General features: G+C 36.6%; 1 protein-coding gene across 1 annotated transcript; it reads left to right on the forward strand.

The window, feature by feature from the left end:
- Nucleotides 1–541: 541 nt before the first annotated feature.
- On the forward strand, nt 542–15,589 carry slc28a1 (solute carrier family 28 member 1). Its single transcript, XM_037540151.1, has 18 exons — nt 542–712; nt 914–993; nt 1,074–1,144; nt 1,272–1,363; nt 1,542–1,731; nt 1,991–2,132; nt 2,987–3,100; nt 3,618–3,695; nt 3,787–3,867; nt 4,000–4,080; nt 7,157–7,282; nt 8,023–8,153; nt 8,243–8,411; nt 9,846–10,031; nt 11,654–11,735; nt 12,871–12,969; nt 14,961–15,066; nt 15,171–15,589. The coding sequence occupies exons 1-18, from the start codon at nt 709–711 to the stop codon at nt 15,283–15,285; spliced, it is 1,947 nt and encodes a 648-aa protein (XP_037396048.1). The 5' UTR covers nt 542–708; the 3' UTR covers nt 15,286–15,589.
- The last annotated feature ends 316 nt before the right edge of the window (nt 15,590–15,905 follow it).

The raw sequence follows: 15,905 nt of genomic DNA on the forward strand, positions 1-15,905 counted from the left end.
AGCACTTTTTCCACATACACCCTTTGTGTTTAGTCATTTGGATGGACGTGCCTAAAAGGGTTTGATCAAGCAATTTTGATGTTGCAATTCCAGAATTTATCTTTTATATCTTTAGCATCACTAACCTGTAACTCTCTCTACTGAACACTGTAGAATACTGTCATCTTGTGCCAAGTCATGAGGATTCCTAGTCACACGCAGGTCTAGAGTGAATATGCTGGTGTAAACAGACCAGTTTTTAATAGTGTGTAAATACATTTTTCCTTATGAATGGGGAATCTGCTGTATGGTTTGCAGAGGCCCCACCTAAACCCACTTCCTCTATACAGCGCTGCATGAAGCAAGTAGCTTAAGACACTTCTGCTCCTATCGTCATGTCATGAACTTTGAATGTGTTGTGTAAAATTGTGTTAAAAAGCAGTGTGCCCTGTCCTGATTGGCTATCAGAAGGGTGGGGTGTAGTGGGGAAACAGAAGATTTTTTGGTAAATTGTTCATAACGATCTCTTTATCTTTGTCTTGTAGTGGCTTGAGGCATCATTGAAATAATCTGAATGACTGTAAAGCTTATAAGAATGAGATAACATGAAAATGACTGAATATGACCTCATGACTATGCGGTTAATTAATAATAAGACACAGCTGGGCTGAGTGTATTCCTACAGGTTTTACTACTCAGCAGTTGTCATTCAGACAAAGAGGCAGCAGAATGAGTAAGCCATTAGCTCTTTCTCTCATGTTTTGAAGACTTAGACCATATTTACTCATGGGTTTATACATGCTTTTTAGAGAGAGAATAAAGAGTTGGATGCGTATTGTTTCCCCGTATGTGAAGGCATGGAAATTTTACTTTGCGGATTTCCTGGATTGAGGACTGTAGATAAGAATTTTTCAGTTTGAGCTTTCTCTTACAGCTGATACTGATGGTGTACAGTTGAAAAGTGTTACTCATGGAAATGGACATGGAGTGGACAATCCAGCATTTCAAGCAGAGGTACGTTGTATGGTAAGCTACACATCTACACATCTCTGTTTGTATGGAGAAGTAAAATGTCAGAATGTTTGCACCTGTAGGAGGAAAAAGCATCAGATTACCAGAATAAGGCTGAAGAGACTCCAAAAAAGGAGTCCAGGTCGTTTGTAAGGTAAGGCTGGCCAGAAAGCGTGTCTTTTTTTTAATTAACAGTAAATAAGCAAAATGAAAAGAACTGTAACAAATGTCAGTGCATATATGGCCCTAAGCATGTGTGTTGTTTTTTTTTTTGCTGGTAGTAAACTATTCAAACCTATTACGGCCATTGAAAACTTTCTGAAGGCTCACTCCAGAATCATCAAGTACATTACCCTGGGAATACTTGGTGCAGGTACCATTTTATTACACTTATCTATAATATTTTTCATTTATGCAAATGTTATTGTGAGGGGAAATGTTTTGTCAAACTCCAACAGCCATAATCATTGCTTAATCATTTCAAAACAGCATGTCATTAGAACTAGATGCCTATAATTCTACAAAAGCATAATTTCATACTTTTGTTTCAGGCTATGTGGCATACTTCATTGCTGCTTGCTGGCTAGACTTCCATAGGGCTATTGCTCTTGTTGTTCTAACCTGTGTGGCAGTGTTTTTCACGGTGTATGATCTTGTGAAGAAGTACAAGGGTGACAGTATAAAGCGTATCTTCAAGCCTGCAATTCGATGCTTTAAGGCCAACATCAGATGGATAAAATGGTAAGTAGGCACTTTAGCCACTGTGTCAATATATCCATTGTTGACAGTGGCTCAGTTAACGAAGCAGAAGCTTTTGAACTGAGCTGTTTTTCATTTTTCCTTTAATATTGGACCATATTGCTCCTGTATCACATAAATCATATTTTGCTTACGGTATATGAACGTAATTGATAAATGTAATATTTCAGAAGTTGTTCAGGGAAGCTGACAAATGATGGGCAGCAAACTTCTTACAAAGCTGTGTTTCATAATTCTGCAGGGTGTTTATAGTGGTAGTGGTAGGGCTGTTGGTGGCATGGCTGGCGGTGGACACAAGCAAGCGTCCGGAGCAGCTTGTCTCCTTCGGTGGCGTCTGCCTCTTCATCCTCGGCATATTCATCTTCTCTGCACACAGACATGCGGTGAGTCATGCAATCAGAACTGCATTCACTAACAGAATCACTGTTTTCAATAATATAAAACCAATTTTGTTGCAGAATAATGTACCAAATGATTCTAATATTCCTGGGCAACTTCACCGGTTTTAACTAGTAAGAAGCTACCAAATGGAAAAAAAAAAACATTTACGATGTACCACCTTAAAAAATGGTTCCTTTTAGGTTCCTAAGCAAAGATAATAAGTATAGAACCATGACAATTGAAAGAACCATTACATTCTTGATTCTTCTCTCTGATGGATAAACTGTTGAATTTGGTTATTTAAAGATTTTTAAAGAAATTATTCTATTAGGGCAGCTGAAAAGGATTCAGTCAATGTACCAATTCTGGTACTATATAGAATCCTATTTTCTAAGAGTATAGATGATTCCAGAATGTTTATTTTTTATTTAAAAATGTAATATAATTTAATAAATTCTTGTTGGTCCTAAAATACTCAAAATATTGAATACCTCAAATCAATGTGTAGTTTATAATATTTTAATCTACATTAAATAAGATGTTATTAAATATAAAATAGCAAAAATTATGGCAAAAATATGGCAAGTGATTCCAAACTTTTGAACAGCAGTGTATGAACAACTTTTTCATGCTTCTTTCTTCTCCCGATTGCTTCACACTTCCTGCTAGCTTATACTAAAGAAAGCAAGCTTATCATCTGCATTCTTGAAACTTTCAAAGAAGTCTTATCACTTGCCTTGAGTTCCTGCTAATAACCCATAGCATGATTGTTTTATACTGCTGATACAACCACAGTTGTAATGTGCTATGCATACAGCATGGTGGAAAACCAAAAGGGTTTGTTGTTTCTCCTCAGGTGCGCTGGAGGACTCTCTTCTGGGGTCTTGGTCTGCAGTTTGTCATTGGCCTGTTTGTCATACGGACACAGCCAGGTTACATAGCATTCAACTGGCTCGGAGCTCAAGTTCAGGTATAAATAAGTGGTTTCCCTTTACGGAAGAGTTAGAAAGCTATAAATCAGTAACTCTCAAGGATGACTAATTCAAATAAAACAATAATGTGTCTTTAATAGGATTCTATGAAGAAAAGAGCCATTGTTTCATTGTTTTATTCAACATCACCCTACACATACCTCTCCGCCATAAATGGGTTTTCAAAAGAATCTGTTTTACCCCAAAAACTTACCTCAAAACAAAGTCGCAGTCAAGTCGCAGTGTGTCATTTGTGAGGTCACTCCTAGAGACATTAAAAGCTTCAGTTGTCTGGTTCCTGGAATGAAACATTTCACATCAGACCAATTTGAATAATTTGAGTTTACATCTTATGATTACATCTTATTTGTGCATAGATGTTGAAAAATCACTGTTGCATACCAATATATATGTGTATATATATATATATATATATATATATATATATATATATATATATATATATATATATATATATATATATATATATAATGTTATTTATTTATTTTTTTAAAGACATTTTTGAACTACACCCAAGCTGGGACAAGTTTTGTGTTTGGCGGACTCGTTGAAGCAGGAATCTTTGCGTTTCAGGTTAGTAATGATAAACGTTCAGCTGCTTTTGTACAGTCAATACAATCTATAAAGAACTTGTGACTTGACTCTGTATCTGTATGTCCTGTAGGCTTTGCCTATAGTGATATTTTTCAGCAGTGTTATGTCAGTGCTGTACTTCCTTGGAGTGATGCAATGGGTTATCATTAAGGTGAGACACTGAATCATAATCACTTTTTGATGTGTAATTCGTTTTGGATGTTTTTATAAACAACATGTCTTTGTGGAAGCATTGTACTTGTGTGTGCCTGTATTTATGAACAGTGTGTCTGTTTCTGTAAAGATTTCCTGGATTATGCAGATAACAATGGGAACCTCTCCTACAGAGTCACTGAGCGTGGCAGGGAATATATTTGTTGGGCAGGTAATAACTCTTATTTTTACATATTTGTCGTTAATTAATTATTACATCTGTTAAGTAATGTCCTGAGTCATAAATATTTCCAAATGTGACACAGTTTAACAATGAAATTACACGAGGACTTTGTGAAATATTAAATGCTGTGTGACTGACCATGCAAACAACTCATGTTTAATACTGCCTGTTTTATTTATTTGTTAGTCTCCTGTAATTGGCAAAAACATCAAAGTAAAGTCCAGCAAATTGTTTAGCCTGTCTTTTTTGAGTCATTTGCATTTAGTTGTATGGAGTTAAAAGACTTCCTCCCCCAACATTCACGGGTGCATTAGATCCTGGTCATGCCTACACAAGACGGTTAAAAGTATGTGGACCTCATTTTCAACTGAAGAGGTTTGTGGCTATCTTCATTCTGGTGCATAACATCAAACATGAAGTTATGCCATCTCAACAGTCAAACATAAGCAGAAGAATGGGTCATACTAAAGAGCTCATTTTCCAAGGTAACACTGTCATAGGATGCCACCTCCCCAACAAGTCTGCCTTCCTAGAGCTGCTTTGGTCAACTGTAGCTCTGTTAATGTGCACCTCAACTATAAAGTAATAGTTCATAGAAGCTCCCAGGACATGCTGAAACTTGTAGCATGTAAAATGGTCTGTCCTTGGTTGTAACACTTACAACCCCAATTCCATTGAAGTTGGGAGGTTGTATAAAACATAAATAAAAACAGAATACGATGATTTGCAAATCCTTTTCAACCTATATTCAATTGAATAGACTATAAAAACAAGATATTTAATGTTTAAATGGATAAACTTTATTGTTTTTTGCAAATATTCACTCATTTTGAATTTGATGCCTGCAACACGTTCCAAAGAAGTTGGGACAGGGGCATGTTTACCACTGTGTTACATCACCTTTCCTTTCAACAACACAAAATAAGCGTTTGGGAACTGAGGACACTCATTGTTGAAGCTTTGTAGGTGGAATTCTTTCCCATTCTTGCTTGATGTACAACTTCAGTTGCTCAACAGTCCGGGGTCTCCGTTGTTGTATTTTGCTCCTCATAATGTGCCACAAATTTTCAATGGGAGACAGGTCTGGACTGCAGGCAGGCCAGTCTAGTACCTGCACTCTTTTACTACAAAGCCACGCTGTTATAACACATGCAGAATGTCTTGCTAAAATAAGCAGGACGTCCCTGAAAAAGACGCTGCTTGGATGGCAGCATATGTTGCTCCATAACCTGTATGTTCCTTTCAGCATTAATGGTGCCTTCACAGATGTGCAAGTTACCCAGGCCATAGGCACTAACACCCCCCCACACCATCAGAGATGCTGGCTTTTGAACTTTGCGCTGATAACAATCCGGACAGTCCTTTTCCTCTTTGGCCCAGAAGACACGACGTCCATGTTTTCCAAAAACAATTTGAAATGTGGACTCGTCAGAGCTCGGGCCCAGAGAAGCTGGCGGCGTTTCTGGGTGTTGTTGATATTTGGCTTTCACTTTGCATGGCAGAGTTTTAACTTGCACTTTTAGATGGAGCGACGAACTGTGTTCACTGACAGTGGTTTTCTGAAGTGTTCCTGAGCCCATGTGGTAATATCCGTTACAGAATGATGTCGGTTTTTAATGCAGTGCCGCCTGAGGGATCAAAGGTCACGGGCATTCAGTGTTGCTTTTCTGCCTTGCTGCTTATTTGCAGAAATTTCTCCAGATTCTCTGAATCTTTTGATGATATTATGGACTGTAGATGATGAAATCCCTAAATTCCTTGCAATTGCATGTTGAGAAACTTTGTTCTTAAACTGTTGGACTATTTGCTCATGCAGTTGTTCACAAAGTGGTGAACCTCGCCCCGTCCTTGCTTGTGAACGACTGAGCCTTTCAGGTATGCTCCCTTTATACCCATTCATGACACTCACCTGTTTCCAATTAACCTGTTCACCTGTGGAATGCTCCAAACAGGTGTTTTTTGAGCATTCCTCAACTTTCCCAGTCTTTTTTTGCCCCTGTCCCAACTTCTTTGGAATGTGTTGCAGGCATCAAATTCAAAATGAGTGAATATTTGCAAAAAACAAGAATGTTTATCTGTTTGAACATTAAATATCTTGTCTTTGTAGTGTATTCAATTGAATATAGGTTGAAAAGGTTTTGCAAATCATCGTATTCTGTTTTTATTTATGTTTTACGCAATGTCCCAACTTCATTGGAATTGGGGTTGTACAACCAATTTCCAGATAGCTCCATTCAAATATTGTCAGCACAAGACCTGTTCTTCAGGCGTCACAGTGCCAAACGTCGGATGATGTAGATGCCTGGAAAAGACTACCTGCCTGAATGCCAGTTGTAAAGTTTGGTGGAGGAGGAATAATGGTCTCAGGCTGGGTCCTTAATACCAGTGAAGGGAAATCTTAATGCTACTGCATACAGCAGCATTCTAAAGAATTGTGTACTTCCAAATTTTGGCAGATTTAGGGAATCACAGTGTCCCATGCACAGTGAGGTCTATCTATCAAGCAATGCTTTTCTGAGTTTGGTGTGGGTGAGCTTGCTTGGCCTGCACAGAGCCCTCAAAGCAACCTCTTCCTTCCAACACCTTTGTGTTGAGGTGGAATTCAATTTAAGGTGCCTTCTCATCAAACAACAGTCTCCCACCTGACTAATGCTTTTGTGACTGAATAGAAGCTAATCCCTGCAGCCAAAGTCCAAACTCTAATGTAAAGCCTTCCCATAAGAGCAAATGGGGAGGGCAACTTCACGTGCATGGTTTTGGAATAAGTTACTCAACAAACACATATAGATGTGATCTTTGAAAATGGTGGTTAAAGTGTTAAGTATCATAAATTCAAAGCAGCGTGTAATACAACATGTGAGACAAAAGATCAGAAGTCTTGATCTTTGCTAATGCCATTTAAATACAAACTCTTTGCATAGAAAGGAAACAAGCAACTAAACCTAATACTCCTTAAGCTTTTTCCCCTTCTTTATACTACTGTGTGTAAGAATATCACTTTGCATGCCATATTCGGTGTAAACTACAATGTTAAGTAAAAATATTCTGTGCTTTTTTTTCTTAGACAGAGGCACCACTGCTGATTCGTCCCTACCTAAAAGACATGACCAAGTCTGAGATCCATGCAGTCATAGTTGGAGGTTTTGCTACCATTGCTGGCAGTGTGATGGGAGCTTTCATTTCATTTGGGGTGAGACAGCTTTTGTCATTGTGAAGGACTATTACAAAGAATTCATATCAACATTTGAACTATACATTTAATCATAAGTCAGAAAAGAATTATTTTCAAGAAATAACTCATCTGCAGTAATGGTCAGACAACTTCATGCAAAATAACATGGATTTTGGAGAATCTGTAGTACAAGAGTACTGCTGTAATTTACAACAGTGTCCATATGCTTAACCTTTGTGTGGTGTTTTTGTTATTCGGTGGTCCGGTGGACCCACCACATTGTTCAGAGTCACAGTCACAGTCAGCAGCCTGTCCATGTGGTCCACCCTCACACACATATACAAACACATACCCACATAGACACATACAACTAACAGCAGGCCGTGTAGGTAGAGAACAGAGTGAAAGGACACAGCACCGCCACAATTTTATTCCCCATGGGTTCACCCCAACACCACATGTGTAATATAAACGTGTGTCCAGAGTGAATCACTGAAAAAGTGTTATTTTCATATGTTCTTCAGAAATTGAACAAAGGCCAAGGAATCTGAGGTTGAAATAATAATAAATTGCATAATTCTTTTCATACTTTGGTAAACATTGTGAATGGGTCCCACAGACCCCAACACCACACAAGTGTAAATAATTAAATGAGAATAACAACATACCAACCACAGCCACAGCAAAAACTTTGACCTACTCTATTCAGACTCCTGTAGTTAGTCATTTGTGCACTGTGCACTGTGTCTTCTCTGCAGATTGATGCGTCATCGTTGATCGCTGCCTCTGTGATGGCAGCTCCATGTGCATTAGCAATGGCCAAACTCTCATACCCTGAAACCGAGGAGAGCAAGTTTAAATCTGAAGCTGAGATCAAAGTGGATGGCGGGTGTGTGTTCCCATAAAACAGCATTAAAATGATGTTAATGCCATGTGAAGTTTAGCATAGTATATTCAATTGCCTGCTGTTCTTTTTAGGGATGAAAAGAATATCTTGGAGGCTGCTAGTGCTGGAGCATCCACATCTATTGGGCTTGTGGCTAATATAGGTGCTAACTTGATAGCATTTCTCGCCATTTTGGACTTCATCAATGCTGCTTTAAGATGGCTAGGAGGCATGGTGGGATATCCAGAGATCACATTTGAGGTGCAGTATAAAAAAGCCAACTTTTCCTCAGACACATGCTCTTGGGTCATTCTAAGTCAGCTCACTTAGAGCATGTCTGGTCACATGATTGATTTCCTTGACAAAGGTTAGGCAAAAATGTCAATTTATTTAATGCAACTAGTGCTGCAACAAGTATTCAATAAAATGTAATAAATAAAAAAAAGCCATTTGAATGACCAGTATATTTATTATTTTTATGAAACCACATGCTTCGTGCACTAGTTATTACTCATCTATTTTTGTTTGTGAAGCTAAATGCTAACGAGTCATCAGAAGTGTGCAGTAGCAGTGCATCTAAATAGTGCAAGATAAACTACACATCAGACAAAAATAGTGATTTATGTTTATCTAATGAATCTCGACAGAGGTCAGAGCAAGTGCTTTCAACAGTGTGTATGTAGGATCTTATGGGCTCCAGTGCCAAAACAGTTAATGGGCCTCCATACGAAAATGACTTTGAATTAATAAAAAAAAAAACAATGTAATTTTCACTATTATGTCTCAAACAAGTTCTTAAGATATGCCACTCATAGCATCTAATGTTTGTTAGACTATTCTATGGAATGGAGTATTATTTAAACTGGAATGTATTGATTTACACTGGAATGCACTGATTACAGTGTTGTCATATGTCTTGGGTGGGTATTGAAGTTAGGCTAGTTAGGCTATTTGGTATCACATGATACATACACTCACCAAGCACTTTAATAGGAACACTGTACAATGTACAGTGCAGTGTCTCCTTACTCCTGCTCTCAAAACAGCCTCAATTCTTCTTGGCATGGATTCCACAAGATGCTGAAAACATTCCTTTGAGATTCTGGTCCATGCTGACATGCAGTTCCTGCAGATGTTTCAGGTGCACATTCAACTGAATCTGGCATTGGATTTAGATCTGGTGACAGAGGAGGCCACTGAAGAACACTGAGCTCATTGTCATGTTTATGAAACCAGTTTGAAATAACTTTTTGCTTTGTGACATAGTAGCATACTACATAATACTACATACTAATTTTGAAAGCTGACTGAAGATTACAGTTTAGATTAAATAAAGATGAGATTTTGCATCTGATCAAAAAGTGCATGCTCTAAATACATCAACCAGTTGCAGGCATTCATCAGCACAAAAGTCAATGATTTAACATAACATATTATTTTTATTGTTGTATTTCAGTCTGTAATTCAATTCTGTAAGCAGCTCTTTAGTACTTCAGGAGCAAACTTTCAAAAAAGTTTAATTAAAAAGTTAATTGGAGCAGTTTTGCTTGAAGTTTTTTATGGAAATCTATGATCTGACCAGGCGAGGCTTAAGTGAGTCAGTGTGGAATGAGCCTCTTGTCTAATTGCTGCATGTTATGGCAAATCTTTTGAAACTTTAATGTCTTAAAATGACTTTTACTTTCAACTCTTCAGCTTATCTGCTCATATGTGTTCATGCCGGTGGCTTTCATGATGGGCATACCAGTGGAAGAGTCCTTCACAGTGGCCGAGCTCATCGGGACAAAGCTTTTCCTCAATGAGTTTATAGCTTATGAGAAGCTCTCAAAGCTGAAAAACAACCGACTAAATGGCATCACGGAAGTTGGGCAGTACATCTCAGTGAGTTGTTCTGTTCCTATGTTTTATCACTCACATTGAAAATATTATGACCTATCATAAAGGGAGAATTTCTACAAAATTAAATGAGTAAGATATAAATATAAAGTCAATCAGAGTGGTTTGATGTGAAACACTCAGCTGAAGAGAAAGTTACTGAGTCTGAATTGTTTGTAGAGGCAGTGATAGCAACCAGATGTCTGAAGGGTTTAATGCCTCTGAAAGGTCCTTCACAGAGAATTTGTAACATATAATGATTACAAATATGCTGTCTGAGACATTGCTTTAGGATAGTTTCAGATAAACTTATACATTAAAACATTTTAAAAATCCATGAATGGAAGAAATACTCATGCAGACATTGTACTGCAAAATAGTCCTCAAAGACAACATATTTTTTAAGATTGACCCCTATTTTACAACATTATCAACACTGCATTAGGAACTCAGAAGACACATGTAGATTCACTGGTTTTGGATAGTGAATAAAATGGCTATATTTGTGCTGTAGACATTGTGACATCTGGGTTCTATCAGTACCACTGTGAGAAAATCTGAGTCAGTAATTTCACATCAAACCACTCTGAATGACTTTGTTCACATCTCAGTCATTATATTTTGCAGAAATGTTAAAAAATCAGTGCAATTCATTGTAAAGCAGAAGCCACTCAGAACTCCAGCCCGAGTTCTCAGAGTTCTCTGCCTTCTTACATACAATCTACATACTACAAACGTGCTGAAGGAATGGTCCAGCACAGCAAAATATACACATGATGTTCAGATTAAATCTGCTTGTGATAAGCAGCAGTCTGAGTGTGAGATTATTTTGTTCATTTTAAGAACAGATACCTTTTGATATCCGCAAGATCTAGTTATTCACATCACATCAGATGAGCTTTATAGGGGGTTCTAAATGCATTAAAATGAATAATATGTAGCCATTTTAGGTCAGTAGGCTAACATTGCCTAAGCATTCGACTTTATGAAGGTATAATAAATACATCATGAGATATCAATTTGAAATGTTAGTCAAATCAAATAATTTGTCTGATGTTGATAATATTTTTATGTAATTATCTGATAATACTGAATTGATTCTGATATCATAGGGGAGTTGTTCTTGACCTTTTCTGCCTCAAGGCCCACCTATTTATTACTGGAAAGTTTGAATGCCCAGACGAAACTCTTTTGTCTTAAAAATGTCATTTTTGGAAAATGTGTAATACAGTTATGTTTGGGTGGATACATTGCAATATCTGACATATGTCAGTGAACATAAAATATCAACAGATTAGGCTAATATAAGCTTGTTTTATACCAGAGATCAAGTACACTGGTGGCAAATTAAGGTGGAGTATGGAGTACACCAGGGGGAGTATGTTTTTTTAAAGACAAGGATCAAAACAGTGACAAAGATGCCCTGAAAGCTGCCTCAAAAGTAAAGGTTGTGACTAGATATCTAAAATGTTTTTCAGTATCTGCTTAGACTTACAGTAATAAAAAAAACTTCTAAAATCAATTTTAAACACTCTATGGTAGTTAATTCAGACAAGTAGGCCATTAGCAGCAGAAAATTTTTATTTGATCGGATGCATTTCCACAGTTTCTCCTTTTCCTCATTGCAGGTCAGATCAGAAATCATCAGCACCTATGCTTTGTGTGGTTTTGCCAACTTCAGTTCTCTTGGAATTGTGATTGGAGGCCTGTGTGAGTCTTCACTTGCATAAGAACACCTAAAAACACTTTTATACGTCACCCCTTGAGCTGTGCTGTTTTTACGTCACTCCTCGTGCTGTGTGTTACTGATAGACATGCATGAACACGTTGCAAGAGTTGCAAGTTTCTATCTCTGATTAAAGGGAGTAATAATGAAGACAACTTTCTTATTCACCTGTTGTGTGTGTGACACTGTAAATAGTAGTTTATTTCAGTTTATATTGTTATAACCATTAATAGCTCATCACTCAGCTGTATAAGAACTAACTGGTGTTCTGACAAATTGTACTAATTTATCAAACTGTCCTCCTGCATATTTACAGACAGAGCTCTACATAAAGCTGTGATTAGGATATTTTAATAGCTTAAATCACACACAGCTTCTTACTCTACAGTTTCTTGTTCAGATTTTCAATCGTTTTCAAATATTCCACCTTAAGTGGTGCAGCAGTTACATTCTGCTGCCTCTGAGGCCTTCAGGCAACATTTAAGGTGGAACTTTTTATCAGAAAATATTACCAGCATTAATAGAATAATAATGTTACTGAGACCTGCAACTCACTGCTCATTGCATTGTTTATACGCTTATAGAACTTCATTAATCATAATTAATCTTTTGCTATTTCCGCTGTAGCCTTAGCTATTTTCATTATTTTATGTGTCTGTGTAATGTCACTTCTCTCTATAACAGTTACAGAATATTATTACAATTGTTTTCAGTTAATGATAGAAATGGATGTAATTTATGTTTATTTGACTTTAGTAATAAATACAACATTTTTATCAAATTAAAGTTTTAGAGATGAAAGTAACAGAGAATAATTTCAACATTGCATCCAATTACAAAGTTTGTCTAAGTCTATAATATAATAATAATTCAGAATGTTATGGGCTAAAATTTATTTAATGCTATACTTTACAAAATAGATTATAAAATGTAGTATTGGGTATTAGTACTGTATATGTGATGAACAAGTCATAATGAATATAGAATTTACTACAAACAAAGTCATTTATTCAATTTTTTATTAATCTAGTCTTGGTTTTGACTCAGCTCTAGTGGTCTTGACTACAACACTAGTAACCAGTATATTTTGTTAACAGTGTCCATGTTCTGTTTTCACAGCCTCTATTTGTCCTTCAAGGAAGAGTGACATCTCCGCTGTAGTGCTCAGAGCCTTGATCACTGGCACGTGTGTTTCACTGGTTAATGCTTGCATAGCTGGTAAGTAACATGTGCAAACAATATCTGGAACTTAATCAGGAACCTCTCACTGGAGCTGCAGTGATATAGCTGTATCTCAGAGTTATATAGTATAGGTAATAGTATCGTTATCCTTTCAGATAGCACTGTTGACCATTTGAACTGTCATAAATTCTTACTGGTGTTGTCATGTTTATTGGTTCAGTAAACTCAGTTGCTTAGTAAACTCAGCTGTTATACACTTCTTTCCAGAATATATTTTATTTCTGTGAAACTAAAGGGTTTTCACATTTTTTTCACAGTTCTCAGCTTTTTTCTTCTATGCTGTCTGGAGGAGATATAACATATATATGTATATGTGTAACAGCTATGGCTAGTCATCTATTAAAGGTGGCTAGATAGATGTACGCAATGCCGTTTCTGAAAATTTGGGGGCCCTAACGATATCCTATCTAGGCGCTTGTTCACCAATCCTGAGAATGTTATTTTGTATGCAAGAACAGAAAATAATTGACACATTATTATTTTTAAATAGGAAAAAATATAACTAAACCAAACCTGAAAAAAATACTTTTTTAAAAAACTAAATAGTAAATAGTAACAGTAAAAACAACAAGATTATTATTAACAACAACAACAACAACAACAACAACAACAACAACAATAATAATAATCTATGGAGCCCCTGTAACTTGGGGTCCTTTAGTCTTCTAGGGCCAGACATGACTCGAGAACATCTGGGGACAGTCTTTATATCATGGGCAAAATGTAGGTGGGAACATCAACTTATTAGGGTGGGAACAACTTGAGCGTGAAATTTCTGAACCTCTCATGAAATGTCTCATGCAGGCTGAGCTCAGAGTAGGGGGTGATGGTGTGTTCATCAACATTATTGATCAGATATCAAGCCTTAAATTAGCATGGCTGAAAAACCACTCCAAAAAAGCTCAACTTGAAAGGTTTTACATGCATTATAGACGTAATTTTTCAAGATTTTTTAATGATAGACACAGTTTTGAGCTTCACTTCACTATCAATGCTATATCATGAGACATTTTTAGTCAGAAGAAAATGCATGCACTGCTGCCAGTTGTGATGAGAGGCCTATGTGAGTATTCACTTGCATATGAACACTGTATGCTATTTAATTGCAGTGTTTCCATTCATCATTCATCATTCCATTCAATCCCATTCATCATAAAACTATACACAACTGTAGGGCATTAAGGATTCTGTCATCAATGTCATTGATGTTAACATCCAACCATGCTGCTTAAATGAAATAATGTAAAAGTGGCGTCATGTCAAATGTGGCATGAGTTTTTCAGTCTACTTCATATGGTATGTACATATTTACATCATATGTACAGGCTTGAAAAAGACGGTTTGACTCAATGTTTAGGTCTCACATGCAAAATCAACATTATGCTGATAAAGATCAATCTATGATCTTTATAGAGATATGAAGACAATAGTAGATAAATCACTTGCATCCATGGAAGATAAGTCCTTCACCAAGTTTTGACTGAGTTCTCTTTAAATGCTCTTTCAATACCTTCATAAATGTCGGATTCATCTGCTCGTTGGGGTCTGAAGCACAAAAACATTACATCTTCTGTTGCATGCAGTTACACACTTCCACCACAGATATCTCCAAATTCCCAAATCTTACATAGGGCAGCTTTAAATTTCATCAGCAGCACCTGGTTTAATTTAATGAATACTTAGACGATCTAGGCACTGGATCGTAACTGTAAATAATAGGCTTCCTTGAGAAGAGACTTGGGAGTGGTTATGCTTACACATTCACATAAAAATCACAACTTATTGTCTATTACTTGTATTTAGTCTTATGTTAGTGGGTTTTTCTTTTTTTTCTTTTTCTTTTTTTACAAATAAACAGCTTCACTGCTCAGATAAATAGCTTTATGTGTTTTCTCAGATTAATTTTGCACAGTATTTTATGTACACTGATGAGTTCTGACATCTTGTGTACTCTGACCCACTCACAGGTATTCTTGTTGTTCCTCCACTGGACTGTATAAGGGTGTTTAAGGATTCTGTCTTCAATACGACTGATGTAAACATCCAAACATGCTGCTATGATCTGTTTGGCAGGTAAGACCAAAGGTTATCTGCAGCAGTGCATATGGGAAACTACCCTGAGGATGTATTTACTCAGATGCCTTAAAAATCATTGTCAAATGCTTGCTGTGTTGCAGTGCTGTGAACAACGGAACGCTGGTGTCTTTCGAGGGATCTTGGAGTTTGGTGAAAAATGCTACTGTTTACTTCACTCAGTGTTGTCAGCTCTATAATGAGACAAACTGCATGTAGGACCGCCTATTTTAACACAATGGGCACTGCTCCTTCTAAACAGTGTAAAGGATGTATTTTCTAATTATGTAATTTTTTTGTAATTTATTTGTCTACCTGAAACAGTGTATTGTATTTGAATGCTTTATTCATTTTTTTATTTATGCATGGATCATCAAACAATGTAAACATCTCTATTTTTACCATATGATGCGTTTGTTAAATAATAGAATTTAGTGGAGTTCACTAAATCAAATCTGATTTTCTGAAATTGTGTGCACATCTTACATTAAGGTCGCAATAAACTTTCTCTTGTTTGGTCAAATTGCATGTTTTGTTGACATGTCCACTATAGAGAACACACCTGCATATGACCTACATATTTTCTATTTGCCCAGGCCACATTTTATCATTTATTTTATTGTGTTATATCATGTTAAAATCAATAAGTTAACAGTAATTGTGCATTAAAATGTGCAGAGGTGTGTTCTCTGTAGATTAACTTGTTTTCACCTAGAAAATCACAAAAACATGGAATATAACCTGAGGCACCTAACAGCAAATGACTGTATATAACCATTTCTTTTCCATTTTTAAGGATGTATATCAATCTTGTTATTAGAAAAACTAAATATACCGTC

This window comes from Pygocentrus nattereri, chromosome 7, assembly GCF_015220715.1.
Source record: "Pygocentrus nattereri isolate fPygNat1 chromosome 7, fPygNat1.pri, whole genome shotgun sequence".
Classification (NCBI taxonomy): domain Eukaryota; kingdom Metazoa; phylum Chordata; class Actinopteri; order Characiformes; family Serrasalmidae; genus Pygocentrus; species Pygocentrus nattereri.